Here is a 16,689-nt window from a genome sequence, read left to right as displayed (position 1 = left end):
GGAAGTAAGTATGACATGTTTGTTTTTTTTTGTTTTTTTAACCTTTAGATATCCTTTAATTAATCACAATCCTATATAAAAAATCCTATAAAGTACTGTTATGATGCTGCGAAATGGTCCCGGCAAGGATCATTTCCTATGTACAGTACCTGGTGCCTCTCAACTGCTTTAGGGATTGCGGACAAGATGGTGATATATATACATATTAGTGATTGTGTCGAAAGGTTACGTTTCTGGATCTGCATATACAGTGTAATTGATATACTTACCAACCCAAACTAGTCTTACAAAATCCGCTCCACAGTTCCTATTTAATCAGCTGATAGAGGGGGCAGCAAGACATACCAAAAAACTGGCATTGTTCTTATTTATTGCCACTAGGATTGCAATTGTTAGGTCCCGGAAAACCTCGTCTATTCAGTTTGCACTGGTTAATACCAAAATCTCCTGGTTAATGGTAAACAAAAACTCTCTTCCATCAGGAATGATAATTTTGAAGTTATGAGAAAATGTGGGAACCATGGATACAATCCCTGGAATTTGTAAAGACTGGTGCATATAGTTTTTGTGAAAGTGTCTCTCATGCTTTGTAAAGTGGTGAGGCATGCTCCATCATCATGTACCTGTCTAGAACTTGTACTTGGATTTATAGCACACTGTCCCACTTTTGGAATGCATGTCGCTTTCTGTCTGTGCCAATTTCTCTGTGGCAAAAGAGAATCGGTCTTAATTGGCTCCACTTTCAAAAGGTACAAACTGTCAGTATTTTATTTTGAAGTGGGTGCATTCTTTACCCCACAATGTAAAAGTGGCACATTGACTAGGAAACACATGACCGAACCATAGGCCCCAAAAGGTGGGGTGACAGATAAGTTATCGGAAACCAGCCACAGGCGTTTATCCAATTCGGCCATACCTTATCAAATTTCCCTGGACAATTCCTACTCTCTTGCCACGATTCTTTGGAAGGAACCTCTTTTCAGTTTCCACCGAAGCAAGGTTTCCCTTCTGGTATAAAATAGGGAATACGTAAGACACAATTTGGCATAACGGTCCCCCTCAATGTCTTCTAAATGGCTCAGTAGTAATATCAGAGGTCCCAGAGGTATTTCTATCCCCCAGAGTGTCTGCCACCGCTCACCAGTATGGAAAGAGCTTGGGACAGGACCAGACCATATGGAAGAAGGTACCCGGTTCCACTACACGTCTGGTACACCGTGGTTAAAGATTGGGATAAATGCTAGCTAGCCTCTGCGGAGTGTAATATGCTCTGTGCAGAAATTTCAACTGGATGAATCTGTCTTTGACCGCAATCATGGAGGGAATGAACGATGAAATGCAGTCTTCCTATTCTTCGTCTCCCAGAGAGGGAATATCTACTCTACTCTCCATTTGTGCAGTGATCAAGTGAGTTTAACGTCATGTGCCACTGTCAATACTTTACCCCAGAAATCAGGAGACGAGTCAGGTTCGAGCGTCCTCTGAGTAGGAACTTGGGGTCTAAGGGCATGCCTCAGCTGCCAATATCGGAGTTGAAATGATCCCTGAAGGCGATTTGGGCATCGCAGCTCCTGAAACGAGGCAATTTCACCTCTCGGTATGGCCTCCCTGAGGGTAAGAATTCCTCTCGTAGTCCACACCGCAGGGTCAGGGATTTTATAAAAGGTGAGGAAGCAGAGGATTACCCCCATGTGGGGTATGCGGGGAGATACAGGATGGTTTCAGGACTGCCCCACAGTCCTGGTATACCAGATTAGACAGTGCTGCATAGGAACCCAGGAGAGCCGCCTCCAATGTAACAGCAGCGTTATGCCGGGGCTGGGAGAACCACCACCTCACAGTGACCAGTAAGACCGCCCAGTAATATATTAGGAAATTGGGGAGTGCCAATCCGCCGCCAGACAATGGAAGGTAAAGTATATGTTTCGCCAACCGCAGGGGCTTGCCGGCCCAAACTAAGGAGATCACGATGCTTTCCAGACGTTGCATAAAGGACTTGTGAATAGGGGTCAGCATATGCCTAAAAAAAATACAAAAGTTTCGGCAGATATACCATTTTGAGGAGATTACCCTGACTGACCGGAGTGAGAGGGAGGGTCCGCCACGTCGTGCACCACTGAGTGAGCTGTGCCAAGACTGGGTATACATTCCGTTCGAAATATCCAACTGCACCCTCACATCCAGGTATGTAAATTCACCCACCCAACGTAGAGGTGTATGTGTGTCTACGCGGGGCAATGACGGATGAAGTGGGAACAGTACCGATTTGTTCCAATTTATATGGATACCAGAGTATCCACCAAATCCATCAAAAATGGCCAGTGCCGAATGTAGGGAAGAGGAAGCATCAGCCAGATAGTGTTTTTTTTTTTTTTTTTTTTTTTAAAGGCTTGGATTACATCGCAGCAGAATTGCATGACATTTGGGGTGCCATTAAGGGACAATGGCACCCAAACACACGTTGTACAGCGATCGCTGCACAATTTGGATTCCAAGTCGCGAGGTGTGAACCTTTTAGCCTTTCCAACCACCTTAAGACAATGGGAGGTTTGCATGGAATGTGTACTGATGTGTTTTCTGTAAGGATTGGAATATAGAACATATACTGAAGTGTTTTCTATAGGATTGGAATATGGAACGTGTACTGAAGTGTTTTCTATAAGGATTGGAATATTTAATGATCATGCTGTAACAGAGAACATATGTATTCTTCCCTGTATGCTTTCCTTTTAATAACACCAATAAAAATATTGGAAAAGATCTAGAAAAGGGCCATTTACTAAAACTGGAGCAGCTGTGCCCAGTAACCAATCAGCTTCTAGCTTCAGCATGTTCACTTGTGCTTTGCCAGTGAAGGCTGGCAGCTGATTGGCTGTGGTGCAGACCTGTGTGTGGATGAGAGGCTGGGTGCCATGCCTGAGGAGAGCTGTGATTAGCAGTGAGCGCGGCTCCTCTCCCTCTCTCCCTGACACACATGCCTGAACCCATCTCCTTGTGCAGGTACCTCCTCCTCCTCCTCCTCCCCCCTCCCCCTCCGCCTTTTGTTTTACTATCACAGGGAGAAGGAGAGAACAATTTCCTGTTGACACCGGAATATTTAGAAAGTGCAGGGAAGGAGGACCGGGAGAAGCTGGCTGGGGAAGTTTCCTGTGACTAGCAGCCAGGCCAGCCGTGCTCGGATGAGGAAAGTTTGTGTGGCCGGCCTGGCAGGCTGTATGTGTCATCATTGGGGAGTCAGGTGCGGGGGATCCAGGGGCTGAGCGCGCACACAGGACGGAGGACAAGGGACAGCTCGGCCTGCACACACCACAAGGAATGTGATTTTTTTTTCTCCTGCCTCTGCCCTCCTATGCTGTCTGCTGATGGCTGAAGCCTGGCTGGAGGAAGAGGAGGAGGAGCTGAGGGACAGTGCTGGCAACAGGAGACACAGGAGGTCCAACCTCAGCCAAGCTACAGGTAACCATGGGGATCAGGGATGGATGGGCACAGGGTCCTAGTCCTCAGGGACCTGCACTCACTCCTGGTATACATGGACACCACATCACCCACATCCATTATTCTGAGAATAGATTGACGGTCTAAGGCAGCCTTTCTCTACCCCCCCCAGAATCTAAAGGAGGACCCCCACCCTTCTTACTGCACTAAACATGCTCCCCCATACAAGGGCCTGTTCACACTATGTGCACTCATCTGCGATTTCCCTCATGTAAAGACGCAGGTAACTGCCATGTTCACACCAGAACGCTGCGTTTCTCTGCGTTCCAGAGATGTGCCTTTTATATTATTGTAGCACACACAAATGTGTGTAAGGGCGTATTTTATCTATTTTTATTATCTATTTTTTTTTTTGTTTATTATGTATTTTATTATTGTGATTATTATATATTTTTTTATTGTGTTTTATTATTATTTTATTATTGAGTTTCTCTGCATTCCAGAGCTGTGCCATTTTATGCAACATGTTTGCATTGCAAAGCACAGAAACGCGTGTCAGGGCCTATTTTTCTTTTCAATAATATATTTTTGATATAAATCTTATTGTTTAATATTTTTTTTATGGTGTTTATTAATAATATCATGTATTATTTTATTATTGTGTTTCTCTGTGTTTCAGAGCTGTGCCATTTTATGCAATGTGTTTGCATATTATTGCACTGCAACGCACAGAAACCCATGTAAGGCCCCTTTCACGCTGGGGCGGTAGGGGGCGTCGGCAGTAAAACAGCGCTATTTTTAGCGCTGTTTTACCGCGGTATTCGGCCGCTAGCGGTGCGGTTTTAACCCCCCGCTGGCGGCCGAAAAAGAGTTAAAGCCACTCGTATAGCACGGCTATAGCCGCGGTATAGCCGCGCTGTCCCATTGATTTCAATGGGCAGGAACGGTTTAGGAGCGGTAAATACACCACTCCAAAGATGCGGCTGACAGGAGATTTTTTCTTCTCCTGCCAGCGCACCGCTTCAGTGTGAAAGCCCTCAGGCTTTCACACTGAATAAACAGCGGAGGCTGTTTTGGGTCGGTTTGCAGGCGGTATTTTTAGCGCAATAACGCCTGCAAACCGCCCCAGTGTGAAAGGGGCCTAAGGGTCTAATTTTTTTTTTTTTTTTTTTTTTCAACCATTTATTTTTATTTTTGTGATTATTATTATTATATTGTTTCTCTACGTTCCAGAGCTGTGCCATTTTAATGCAACGTGTTTGCATATTATTGCACTGCAACACACAGAAACACGCGCCTATTTTTTTCATATTTTTATTTATTATCATCATCAGGGTGGATTTGATTTAAATCAAGTAGATTTAAATCATGATTTAAATCACTAAAAAATAGCTTGATTTAAATCATAATTTTTAAAGAACGGTCATCTCTGTCCCTCAGTGGCTCCTCCTCTGTTGACTCAGACAGTCCCATTAACTTTAATGGGACGGCTGGCGATGCGGCAGTGACACAACGAGGTGAGGGACGTGGTGGCAGCAGGTGAGTGGATGCCCGCTAACAGGCACTGCCATGATGGATCTGAAATGACAGGTGCTCTTTAAATGTAAGGACTCATTCTTGCTGGTAGTTAGAATCTTTTAATATTTGCAAACAAAATGAAGGTTTCCTAGTATAAGGGATGCACCGATACCATTTTTTTTTTTTTTTTTTTTTTTACAATGAGTATGAGTACCGATACTTTATTTATTTTAGTACTCGCCGATCCCAATTACCGCAACTGTTTTGTTTTAACTTCAACTGTCAGCAATGGTACAAAGCATTGAAAAGTTATTTACAAATGAAATACATTTATTTATTTTTTTTTTTTTCATTTAGTGCTTTTTCAATGTGAAATGTGTAAATATATGTGTAAAAATATTCACTAACAAAGCAAACAAAAAAAAAAAAAAAGTTTTAGTTGTTTATCATTTATAAAACAGATGTGAACAAAAGAAAAAATGCAGGAAAATAATTAAATGGAGGAGAATAGGGAGTTAATTAAGGCTGATTAAAGTAAAATAAGGGGTTAAACAGAGGAACATTTGTTCATCCCTTTGATCTGCGGGTGAAGAAACAGAAATATACAAAAAGAAACAATGGGGTTATTTACGAAAGGCAAATCCACTTTGCACTACAAGTGCACTTGAAAGTGCAGTCCCTGTGAATCTGAGGGGAAGATCTGAAATGAGGGGAAGCTCTGCTGATTTTATCATCCAATCATGTGCAAGCTAAAATGCTGTTTTTTATTTTCCTTGCATGTCCCTCTCGTGTCCACAGTGGCTGCACTTTCAAGTGCACTTGTAGTGCAAAGTGGATTTGCCTTTAGTAAATAACCCCCAATGTTTCTTTTTATTTGAGTGTTTCAGGGCTGAGCAATGTTGTTAACAGCTTCTTGACCACCTCACACAGATATACTGTGTCAGAAGGGCACGTACGGGCAGATTAACGTACCTGCACGTTGCCATTTAAGAGGCCGCTTGCAGGAGCTCTGTGAGTGTGATCGCGGGTCCTGCGGACTCGATGTCTGCGGGTATACCCACGATTGTCTCACGGAGAGGAAGAGCTGGGAAATGCTGACGTAAACAAGCATTTCCCCGTTTTGCCTAATGACACTAACACTTATTGCGATTTTTTTTTTTTTTTTTTTTTTTACTTGGTATCGGCACCGATACTAACCCTTTTTTGAAAAAAATAATTTGATTTATATCCGCCCTGATTATTATATATTCTATCATTTGTTTTCTGCATTCCAGAGCTGTGCCATTTGATGCAACATGTATTATTTACGGCAATGCACAGAACCGTGAGTAAGGGCTGGTTCACCACAGATGCAGTCCAGTGCATTTTCAGTGCGTTCCAGGGCAGTCAAAAAAAAAAAAAAAAATGAGAGAAGCACTGGAACACAGTAAAATGCATTAAAAACACACCGTAAAACTTTAAAGCAACATTTTCAACAATATATAATATGGGGATCAGACTTAAGGCAGGGACAAACTCAGTCTCTTTAGGAAAACACCATGTTTAATGCACAGGAGATTTCCAAACAGAAGAAAAAGGGCATCTTGCCGTCAATCAAACAAAAATAAACTTCTGCTCTACTGAGCCTTACTGTGTCCGTAGTATGACCAGTCCTTGGTTATGTAGTAAATGTCCTTCCAAACGCAAACACTTTGTATCCAAAGTTAGGAAAAACAAGCAGCCATGCTCCTAGTTGCCTCCTCACATGGAGACCACACTCTCCCCGAGAGTTAGGACCAGCTGCCTTAATCAAGACCTGAAAGGAAAACATTAACCACTTGCTTACTGGGCACTTAAACCCCCCCTCCTATCCAGACCAACTTTGAGCTTTCATCGCTGACGCACTTTGAATGACAATTGCGCGGTCATACAAATTTTGATCATTTTTTCACCACAAATAGAGCTTTCTTTTGGTGGTATTTGATCACCTCTGCAGTTTTAACTTTTTGGTAAAAAACTGAATTAAAAAAAAAAAAAAAAAATTTTTATTTTTTTTATATTTTGTTATAAAAAATGTAAAACAGGTCATTTTTCTCCTTCATTGATGTACGCTGATGAGGCGGCAGTGATGGGCACTGCTGGGTGGCAGTGATGGGCACTTGGCACTGTTAGGTGGCACTTGTGGGCACTGTTAGGTGGCACTTGTGGGCACTGTTAGGTGGCACTATTAGGTGGCACTGATGAGGCAGATGTGCCTCTTCCACTTCGGGACCGATGTCCCTGACATCTCAGCCGGTGATCGGCTTTTTTTTCTACTCGCGCTGTCAGCGTGAGTAGAAAAAAAAAAGATTACCAATTTTTTGTTTACATCATGTGATCAGCTGTCATTGGCTGACAGCTGATCACATGGTAAGGGGCCGGGACCGGCCCCTTACTTAGATCGGTGATCACCCGAGTCTCAGTGATCACAGCGCGCCCTGTAGGGCACGCACAGGGAGCGTGCGAGCGGGCCCACATGACAGCCTCCCAGGAATTCAGGTCCGCGCTGTGGCCGTCATTCGGCCATAGCACGGATGTGAGGTGGTTAAGCAGCGGTCCACGGACTTGTCCCACCCAGAGCTCTATCAGACTCCCAATAAAACCAGCCCCGGAACAGACATTATCGACACAGGGTAAAGAACTATCCTTCTTTACCCTGAAGTTTTTGCTGGTTTTACCTTAGATTGTAATTCTAAGAATCCGTGGAGGAACATATATCCCATCAATTACTTTTCCTGTCATTTTACCTTGTTTCACAGGCACCCTGCTACATATCTCCCTCCTCTGCTCAAACTCTGGAGGGTTGAGCACCTTGGGCAAACAGACTGTAAACACTGGAGAGGGCATCAGCGTTAGCTTGTTGGCTACCTGGTCTATGTTCTGCTAAGAATTAAAAATTCCATAGAGCCAAGAACCATCTGGTAACTTGCATTTTTCTCCTTATTTTGGGCCCTCCATTTGAGTGGGGCATGGTCAGTTAGGAGCCTAAACTGTCGCCCTAATAGATAATATTTTAAACTTTCAAGAGCCCATTTGATGGCTAAACATTCCCGTTCTACAATGGCGTACCTTTTTACAGCAGGGGTCAATTTTCTGCTTAAGAACGCTATGGGGTGTTCCTCCCCATTCACCACTTGGGACAACACTGCACCTAATCCCACTTCTGAAGCATCCGTCTGCACTATATATTCCTGTGGGAAATTTGGGGTGATCAAGACAGGGCTTTTACACAGAGCTGTCTTTAGGTTCTGGAAAGCCCTGATCTGTTTTTTTTATTCAGGGGTCTTGGCCAACTTTAGATTTAGATTGGATCTTTGTGACCTGGGGTTGTACTATCCCCCTGCCAATAATGTACCCCAGATACGGGGCCTCCTCTAATCCCACAGCACACTTCTTAGGATTAGCTGTCAGACCCTCACCCTGGAGGGCGTTAATAACAGCCTGCACTTTAGGTAAGTGGCTCTCCCAGTCTGCACTAAAAATTACCACGTCATCTAAATACACAGATGCATAGGCTTGGTGGGGTTTAAGGATGCGATCCATCATCCTCTGAAAAGTGGCGGGGGCCCCATGTAGGCCGAATGGCATTCTCTTGTACTGTCAGTGGCCCTCAGGAGTGGAAAAGGCTGTCCTCTCTTTTGCACGTTCTGTAAGTGGCATTTGCTAATACACCTTCGTAAGGTCCAGGGTGATGATATATTAAGCATGTCCTAGACACTCAATTAATTCATCTACCCTGGGCATTGGATAAGCGTCAAATTTTGACACCTCATTTAACTTTTGGAAATCATTACAAAATCGGATGCTTCATCCGGCTTGGGAATAAGGGTGATTGGACTACACCACTCACTATGGGACTCTTCTATTACCTCAAGATCCAACATCCTCCTTATTTCCTCTGAAACGAGCTCCTGGGATGCGATAAGGTTTTATGTTAACTTTCACCCCATGGCTTGGTCACAATATCATGCTTTATCACTGAGGTTACCCCTGGAAGATCAGAGAAGAACTCCCTATTTCTTAGCAGAAATTCCTTGATTTCTTGTTTTTGGCTTATGGACAATGTCTCAGCGATCTCTACCCTAGGCATGGTAGAAGGACCTGTGGTAGTCACCGCCAAGGGTGCTTGGACCATAAGGGATTCTTTGTCTTTCCAGGGCTTCAATAGATTGACATGGTAGATTTGGTAGGGTTTCCTTTTACCAGGCTTATGTACTCTATAGTTAACTTCCCCCACCTGTTCTACGACTTCATATGGCCCTTGCCATTTCGCCAGAAATTTGCTCTCCATCGTAGGTACCAGCACAAGAACTCTGTCACCGGGGTTAAAGGTTCTAATCCTGGCGGAACGGTTATAGACTCTAGCCTTAACCTGCTGAGCCTGTTGCAAATGGGACTTGACAATGGGCATGACTTTTTCTATCCGGTCTTGCATTTGATCAATATGTTCCACTACACTTTTGAGTGGGGTTGCCTCTTGTTCCCAGGTCTCTTTTGCTATATCTAATAGGCCCCTCGGGTGTCTCGAAAGGGGAGCCGGTGGAGGCTTGGGGTACCTCCCATATAGCATATATGAGATAGGGCAAGAGGCAATCCCAGTCACAACCATCTGCTGCTACCACTCGCTTTAACACTCCTTTAAGCGTTTTGTTGAAGCTTTCCACTAGACCATCTGTTTGTGGGTGGTGCACAGAAGTACGTAAGTGATTAATTTTAAACACTTTACATAACTCTTTAGTAACCTTCGACATGAAGGGCGTGCCCTGGTCAGTTAGCAGCTCCTGAGGAATACCCACACGTGAAATTTTAAGAGAAAGCGCTTTAGCAATACTCTTAGCTGAGGGGTTCCTTAATGGGATTGCCTCTGGATACCGGGTGGCATAGACCAAGACAACCAGGATATACTGGTGCCCCCTAGCGGACTTAACCAAGGGACCCACAATATCCATGGCAATCCTGTCAAAGGGCACCTCAGTAATGGGTAAAGGTACCAATGGACTCTGGAAATGTCAGACCGGAGCAGTGATCTGACAAACTGGGCAAGATTCACAGTACACTTTTACCTCTTTGTGTAAGCCTGGCCAATAAAACTGTTGCAAGTACTCTTTCTTTAGTTTTATCCACCCCCAGATGTCCCCCAAGAACATGAGAATGTGCCAGGTCCAGTACCATGCGTCTGAGGTTGAGGTACTAGCAATTGTTCAAGTCTCTCGCCTCGAACTTCATCTACTCTATATAACAGGTCATTTTCCATAGCAAAATGTGGGAATATGGCCTCCTCCCCTGGCTCTCTGGGTACCCCATTTATCACTTTTACCTGTTCCCTTGCCCTAGCTAAAGTGGGGTTCCTAAGCTGGGCCGTGCCAAAGTTTTCCCGGGTCGTAGGCAGGTCCAGCAGGTCTAACTCTGGATGGGGGTTCTGAGTCACCTGCAAGGATTTCCAAGGCAAATAGGCAGACTCTCTTTCTCTTCGTTCTGCTCCTCCAACGGTTCTAGGCAGTAGGAATCCGATCCCGCTGGGGGCCTTGCTCCCTTGGCGTTATCTCATAAATAAGGGAAGTCTCGTCCAAGGACAGTGTTATACATGAGATTTGGGACTACTCCAACCTCATGGTCCATAGTGCCACAGGGAGATTTGATAGATACAATAGCCGTGAAGTAGCACTTGGTATCCCCATGAATAGGGCTTGGAGATTTTCTTAAAAAAAAAAATCTTCGATTCTCTTAAAAAAAAACTCGATTCACGATTCGAATCTAGGTTTTTTTGGTTTTTTTTTCCTTTGGAAACCGCGCCGGTCCTGAGGCGCTGCGGGCATGAGCTTTTAGGCGAGGCCACGGCTTCGGCCTAGTCCGCGGCGTCTGAGGCCAAACCGCAGTGCAAACAGTATTAATGTTCCAATGTGCTCGCACCAAATGACTAAAGTGCCAAAACTGTGCATACATAAAATTATATAGTCCAATGTATTGTCCAAAACAATATATGTAAACTAAAAATTCCCAAAAAACTTCCTCCCAAAGTGCTGTAGTGCTGAAATTGGTCACACGGTGATCAGTGCTCCACACAACCCTATTGTGTTTTTACTCGCCAGATAATATGGACCCCTTAGCAATACTGCATGTGGGTCTATTCGGCTTAAACTGGTGAGCGGGGCAATGTGTAACCACCGATCCTCTGTAGTCACCACTTATACATGAAGGCAAGAGAATCCGTATAGTGAAGTACGTACTTGTTTATTTTCTAAAAAGTTAAAAATGACGCTATGTGGGGTTATTTACTAAAGGCAAATCCACAAGTGCACTTGGAAGTGCAGTCGCTGTAAATCTGAGGGGTAGAAATGAGGGGAAGCTCTGCCGATTTTTATCATCCAATCATTTGCAAGCTAAAATGCTGTTTTATATTTTCCTCGGATCTACAGCGACTGCACTTCCAAGTGCAATTTCAAGTGCACTTTGCACTACAATTTTTGAAATGTAGATTAAAGATGAATTCCAGGCTTGAATATTTTATACTCCAAGCTGGACCAATGTAACCATGTATATGACATACCTGGCTGATGCCTCGGGAAGCTGGAAATCACTGAAGTAGACATAGTTACTTCAGTGATCTCCGCTTGCTTCCAGGTCCAATGCTGAGCGGCTGACCTGATGCATTTTGAATACAGGAGTTTGTCCACTTGACACGGACTTTCTATGAATGGCATCTGACTGTGTTCAGAAGGAAGCAGAGTGATTGTTCAGAACAGAACCCAGAAGCAAATGGGAAATCACTGGAGTAGTGGTGTCTACTTCAGTGATTTCCAGTTTCCAAAGGCATCAGCCCAGGTATGGTCTTTACCAGGGCTCGGCAAATCCCAGGAAGCAGGTCACCATTGCAACCTGATGCCTGGGCTTTTATCAGCCCATTCCCAGGTGTGAGCAATGTCTATTTGCCCGACACACCAGACATGTAGTTCTAGGCGCCGGGCAGCTGGTTGCCGACTGCACAGTCAGCTAGTTCTGGTGAGGATGTCTATTGACGTCCTCTCAGAACCCTGACCCCCGGGGAACGCTCTGTGTTCACTGTGTTTCTCAGACACATCTGATTACAGATCGAGGTAAAGGGCCAATCACAGTGGGCTTTTACCATGTGATCAGCTGTGCCCAACTCAGCTGATTACACTGTAAACAAACTTGCTGGTTATTGACAGTACTTTCCTTTGCTCTGTCACAGCGTGAGGAAAGGAGAGCCGATAACCTGCAATTCTGACATGCACATGTACACTGATTATCACTGCAGCCCATCAGTCCAGCATATCGGTGCCTTCTCATCAGTGCCAGCTATCAGTGCCTCCTTATCAGTGCCCATCATTGCCACCACATCAGTGAAGTAGAAAAATTACTTATTTGCAAAATTTTCTAACAGTAATTAAAAAAAAAAATTCAGTCATTTTGTTTAGCAGAAAATTAAGCCCAGTGGTGATTAAATAGCACCAAAAGAAAGCACTATTTGTGGGGGGGAAAAAATGATAATTTCATATGAGTACAGTTTTTTGCTTGACCACTCAATTGTCATTCAAAGTGTGACCGTGCTGAAAATTGACCTGGGCAGGAAGGGGGTGAAAGTGCACGGTTTTGAAGTGGTTAACTTCTAAAAACAAACAAAAAAGAAACCCTAGCTCTGCTGTTTACCTGCAGTTTTTTATTTTCATCCTCTTCACATACTGGCACCTTTGTTTATTCTCTGTTTGTAAACCTGTGTCGTGCATAGATACACATCACGGCTACATACCAGAAGGGTTTTTTGGTTGAAAATAAAGCTTTGTTAAAAAACATGGCTCCTAACTTTTTTAGCTTGCTCCTAGATTCTATGCAAATTTGTCAAGCCCTGGTCTTTATATAGGTGTAGCTTGGACCACTGTATGTCAGGAATCGTGAAATAGACAGAGACAGAAAATGCAGTAAAAAATCACACCTCTTTATTAAAGTGGTAAAAATAGTAAATGTAGCCAAAACATAGCCAGGGTTTGGTAGCCAAATAAGGTAGTTAGAACAAGACAGGAAATCAGGAAGCCAGAGATCAGTGTATTCAGAGGCAGCAGATGGGATCAGGAACCGGAAGGGACATCAGCCAAGTCTTCAACGCGAACACAGCAGAGTCTCTAGATATGTTGACCAAGGGTGAAAGTGCTGAATGAATGAGCCAGGCAGTTTTTTAAGGGGCTGTCTGTGGGCTGGACTGAAGAGCAGGAAATGAACACTAAGTGAGCCACTGTGGAACGATGAGTGCTGGCAATTAACCGACAGCTGAGCACTGAGAAGGGAGAGCTGAGCCCAGCCCTGACACTGTAAGGCTTAATGTACATGGGACATTTTTACAACCTCTCCTGAACGATTTAATTTGACAGATAGTAACCCACGTTTACATGCCGTGTTTGCATTTAGGAGCGTTTGAAAAAAAAAAAAAAAATTTTTTAAATAGCCAAAAAGGAAAAACTCCTGTAAACGAAACGTGAGTTACCGCATTTAGAAGCGTTTGGCGCGTGAAATGCCTCTAAACTCAGCTGCCTAGAAACATCTTTAAAAGAACCTGTGTACATGTACTGATAAGATAACATAGAGGAGAGTTCAGGAGCATTTGAAAAAAATGCCCAACTGCACCTAAACTTCCATTTACCAGCAGCAGTGTACATAGGGCCTTACTATGTAAAAATATACTATGCATGGAATTTATTTTTGAGGCATATTACACTAGTCATTCGAAACCAACTCCCCTTTCTCCAGTGGCATCGCTCTGCCATGACCTGAACCAGGGATGTCCTGCTCCCTCACTAGTGATGTGGATGCATTTGGGCCAATGAAGGAGCAGCTTCCAATAGGGAAAGTGACAAATGTAATTAGGCGGTAAAGTTAGATATAACAATCAACTGTCATTTAGCATCTCAGAACATAACTAGCCGTAGGTCCCTTTCACACACATGCGTACCGTTCGTTTCATCAGTTTGTCATCTGTTTTTTTTCCTTAACCACTTGAGTCCCAGAATCATGTTTTCATGCAAAAATGGACCGTTTTTTTCGTCTGATCCGGGGTTTTTCTTACGGAAGAAAAATAGGGCATTGATCCATCCAAAAAAACTAATGTTGACGGAAGTGGCTGTAAATAGATGATCATCCATTTTTCCATAGAGATGCATTGATGTCCGTTTTTCATCCGTCAACAGATGGATGAAAAATGGACAAACGGTCTGCATGTGTGAAAGGGGCTTTACATGTTGCTGTCTAAAAGTGGTTGAAATTTCTTGAAAGTTACCGTAATTCTGTATATACACTTGGCAAATTTATTGCTTTCAGTTTGGTTTCCACCACAAATGTTTCCTGCTTAGCCACTAGCCGACCAGCGATGGCACGGCTGGGCAAATGGGTGTACAGGTACGTCCCCTTTAAATCGTGGCATTGTGGGCGTGCATCACGGAGCGGAAGAACGGGGAGATGCCTTGTGTAAACAAGGCATTTCCCCGTTCTGCCTAGTGACATGACAGGGATCTACTGCTCTCTGTCATCGGGAGCAGTGATCGCTGTCATGTCAGTGGAAGCCCATCCCCCCCACAGTTAGAATACCTCCCTAGGACACACTTAACCCCTTGATTGCTCCTTAGTGTTTAACCCCTTCCCTGCCATTGTCATTTACACAGTAATAAGTGCATTTTTATAGCACTGATCGCTGTATAAATGACTGGTCTCAAAATGGTGTCAAAAGTGTCCGTCATAATGTTGCTGTCACAATAAAAATCGCAGATTGCCGCCATTAGTAATAAAAAAAAAAAAAGAATATGAATGATAAAAATGCTATAAATCTATTCCCTATTTTGTAACTCTTGCGCAAACCAGTCAATATACGCTTATTATTTATTTATTTTTTAATTTTTTTACCAAAATTATGTAGAAGAATACATATCGGCCTAAAATGAGAAAAAAAAATTAGATTTTTATATATATTTTTTTGAGGATATTTATTATGGTAAAAAATATTGCTTTTTTTTTTTTTTTTTTTCAAAATTGTTGTGGTTTTTTTTTTTTGTTTGTTTTATAGCCCAAAAAATAAAAACCACAGAGGTAATCAAATACCACCAAAAGAAAGCTCTATATGTTGGAAAAAAAGGACGTCAATCTTGTTTGGGTGCAACGTCGCACAACCACACAATTGTTAATTAAAGTGACGCAGTGCTGTATCGCAAAAAGTGCTATGGTCCGGAAGGAGGTAAATCCTTCCAGGCCTGAAGTGGTTAGGCAACCAACAGATAAAAATCGGGACAGAAATCAAGATGAAAATGCATTTTGAAGTTACATTTTAGTAGTTCTGGTTGATTTACACCTACATTTATTCACTATAAGTAACAATTGTGAACAATAAGGTATTCATAAATAAAACTATATATATATATATATATATATATATATATATATATATATATATATATATATATATATATATATATATTTATAAAATAATATAGTGTATTCCCCACCCTCCTTCATGCAAATGCATTATTCTCCCCAGGATCAGTGTGCACTTTGTGGTTTTCTTACAATCTGTGTATGTGGAATATCCTTGGTTTATTCTAGCATCACCAGTTGCAATTAGAGGGGTTGTTTAGTGTTATATGAGCGACTTTGCCTGCTATGTAGTACCCATAGAGCATGTTATACACAGCCATAATGGTTATAGCAGAAATCTGCAAAAAAACTTTGCGTGATCTTTATCTGACTGATCGGGGTGACCCCTCCCACATGTACAGAGTCAGGTTATGCAGGTAGTGGGTACACGTATCTAATGTGTGCAAAAATGTATGCAATCTGCTGTAAACATAGTTGAAAATGTATAGCCAAAACCTTTTTTTGTCATTTTGGATAGCATGGAGATGGTTTAGTGTGGCCTCATGTACACTGCTGCTGGTAAATGGACATTTAGGAGCAGTTGGGGTTTTTTTTCAACTGCCCCTGCACTGTCCTCTGTTATCTTATTAGTACATGTACACAGGGTCATTTACAGTCCTTTTTAGGCAGTTGAGTTTAGAGGCATTTTTTGGAACCCAAAAAATTGCTCTCAAAAGCTGAGTTTACAGGCATTTCAAGCGCCAAACGCAGTAATTAATTTAGCCACGTTTCGTTTACAGGTGCTTTTCATTTTTGACTATTTAAAAAAAAATGGCTATTTTTTTTAAAAACGCTTCTAGACGCAAACGCGGCTAAACAGACGTTCTAAACGTGGGTTACTATCTGTCAAGTTATATCGTTCAGGAGAGGATGTAAAAACGTCCCGTGTACATGAAGCCTAACACTGGCAGATTTTTATTGCTGTCCTGGCCAGGTATAGTCATCCTTTTTTTGTTTATCCTGATAATCAATTTTAAAGAGACAAAGTGATGGAAAATCCCATTTACATTCTTGACCAGTACAAGGGGTACATATTTTCAACAGGGACACGTTTTCTAATGACAGCTGTCTAAGAGGGGAATTCCCTCAAATCTGTAGGGATTTCCTCATGTTTGTCTGGAGTAACTCCACTTTCGTGGAGAAAAAAATATAGCGTATACAATTGTGACACAAGTCATATTAAAAATTACCTTTCCTTTCTAATCTGCAGTTGTAATTTTCTGAAAATTCAATTCGATATGGCTACCTGGAGGTTTTCTGTACACAGAATATGTACAGAACGCCCCCACCCCCCCAGAAACATAATTT

At 42.8% G+C, this 16,689-nt stretch overlaps 1 protein-coding gene across 1 annotated transcript in view; it reads left to right on the top strand.

The window, feature by feature from the left end:
- The first annotated feature begins 2,975 nt into the window (after window positions 1-2,975).
- The window catches only part of SH3D19 (SH3 domain containing 19), a 200,275-nt gene continuing 186,561 nt past the window's right edge, over window positions 2,976-16,689 (top strand). Inside the window, exon 1 of the mRNA XM_073604961.1 lies at window positions 2,976-3,456. Coding sequence (XP_073461062.1) covers window positions 3,363-3,456 — 94 coding nt within the window. The 5' untranslated portion in view covers window positions 2,976-3,362. The remainder of the gene's footprint in view (window positions 3,457-16,689) is intronic.

This window comes from Aquarana catesbeiana, linkage group LG01, assembly GCF_042186555.1.
Source record: "Aquarana catesbeiana isolate 2022-GZ linkage group LG01, ASM4218655v1, whole genome shotgun sequence".
Lineage (NCBI taxonomy): Eukaryota > Metazoa > Chordata > Amphibia > Anura > Ranidae > Aquarana > Aquarana catesbeiana.
Note: the sequence above shows the minus strand (reverse complement) of the source record. Positions and strands in the feature narration are given on the sequence as shown.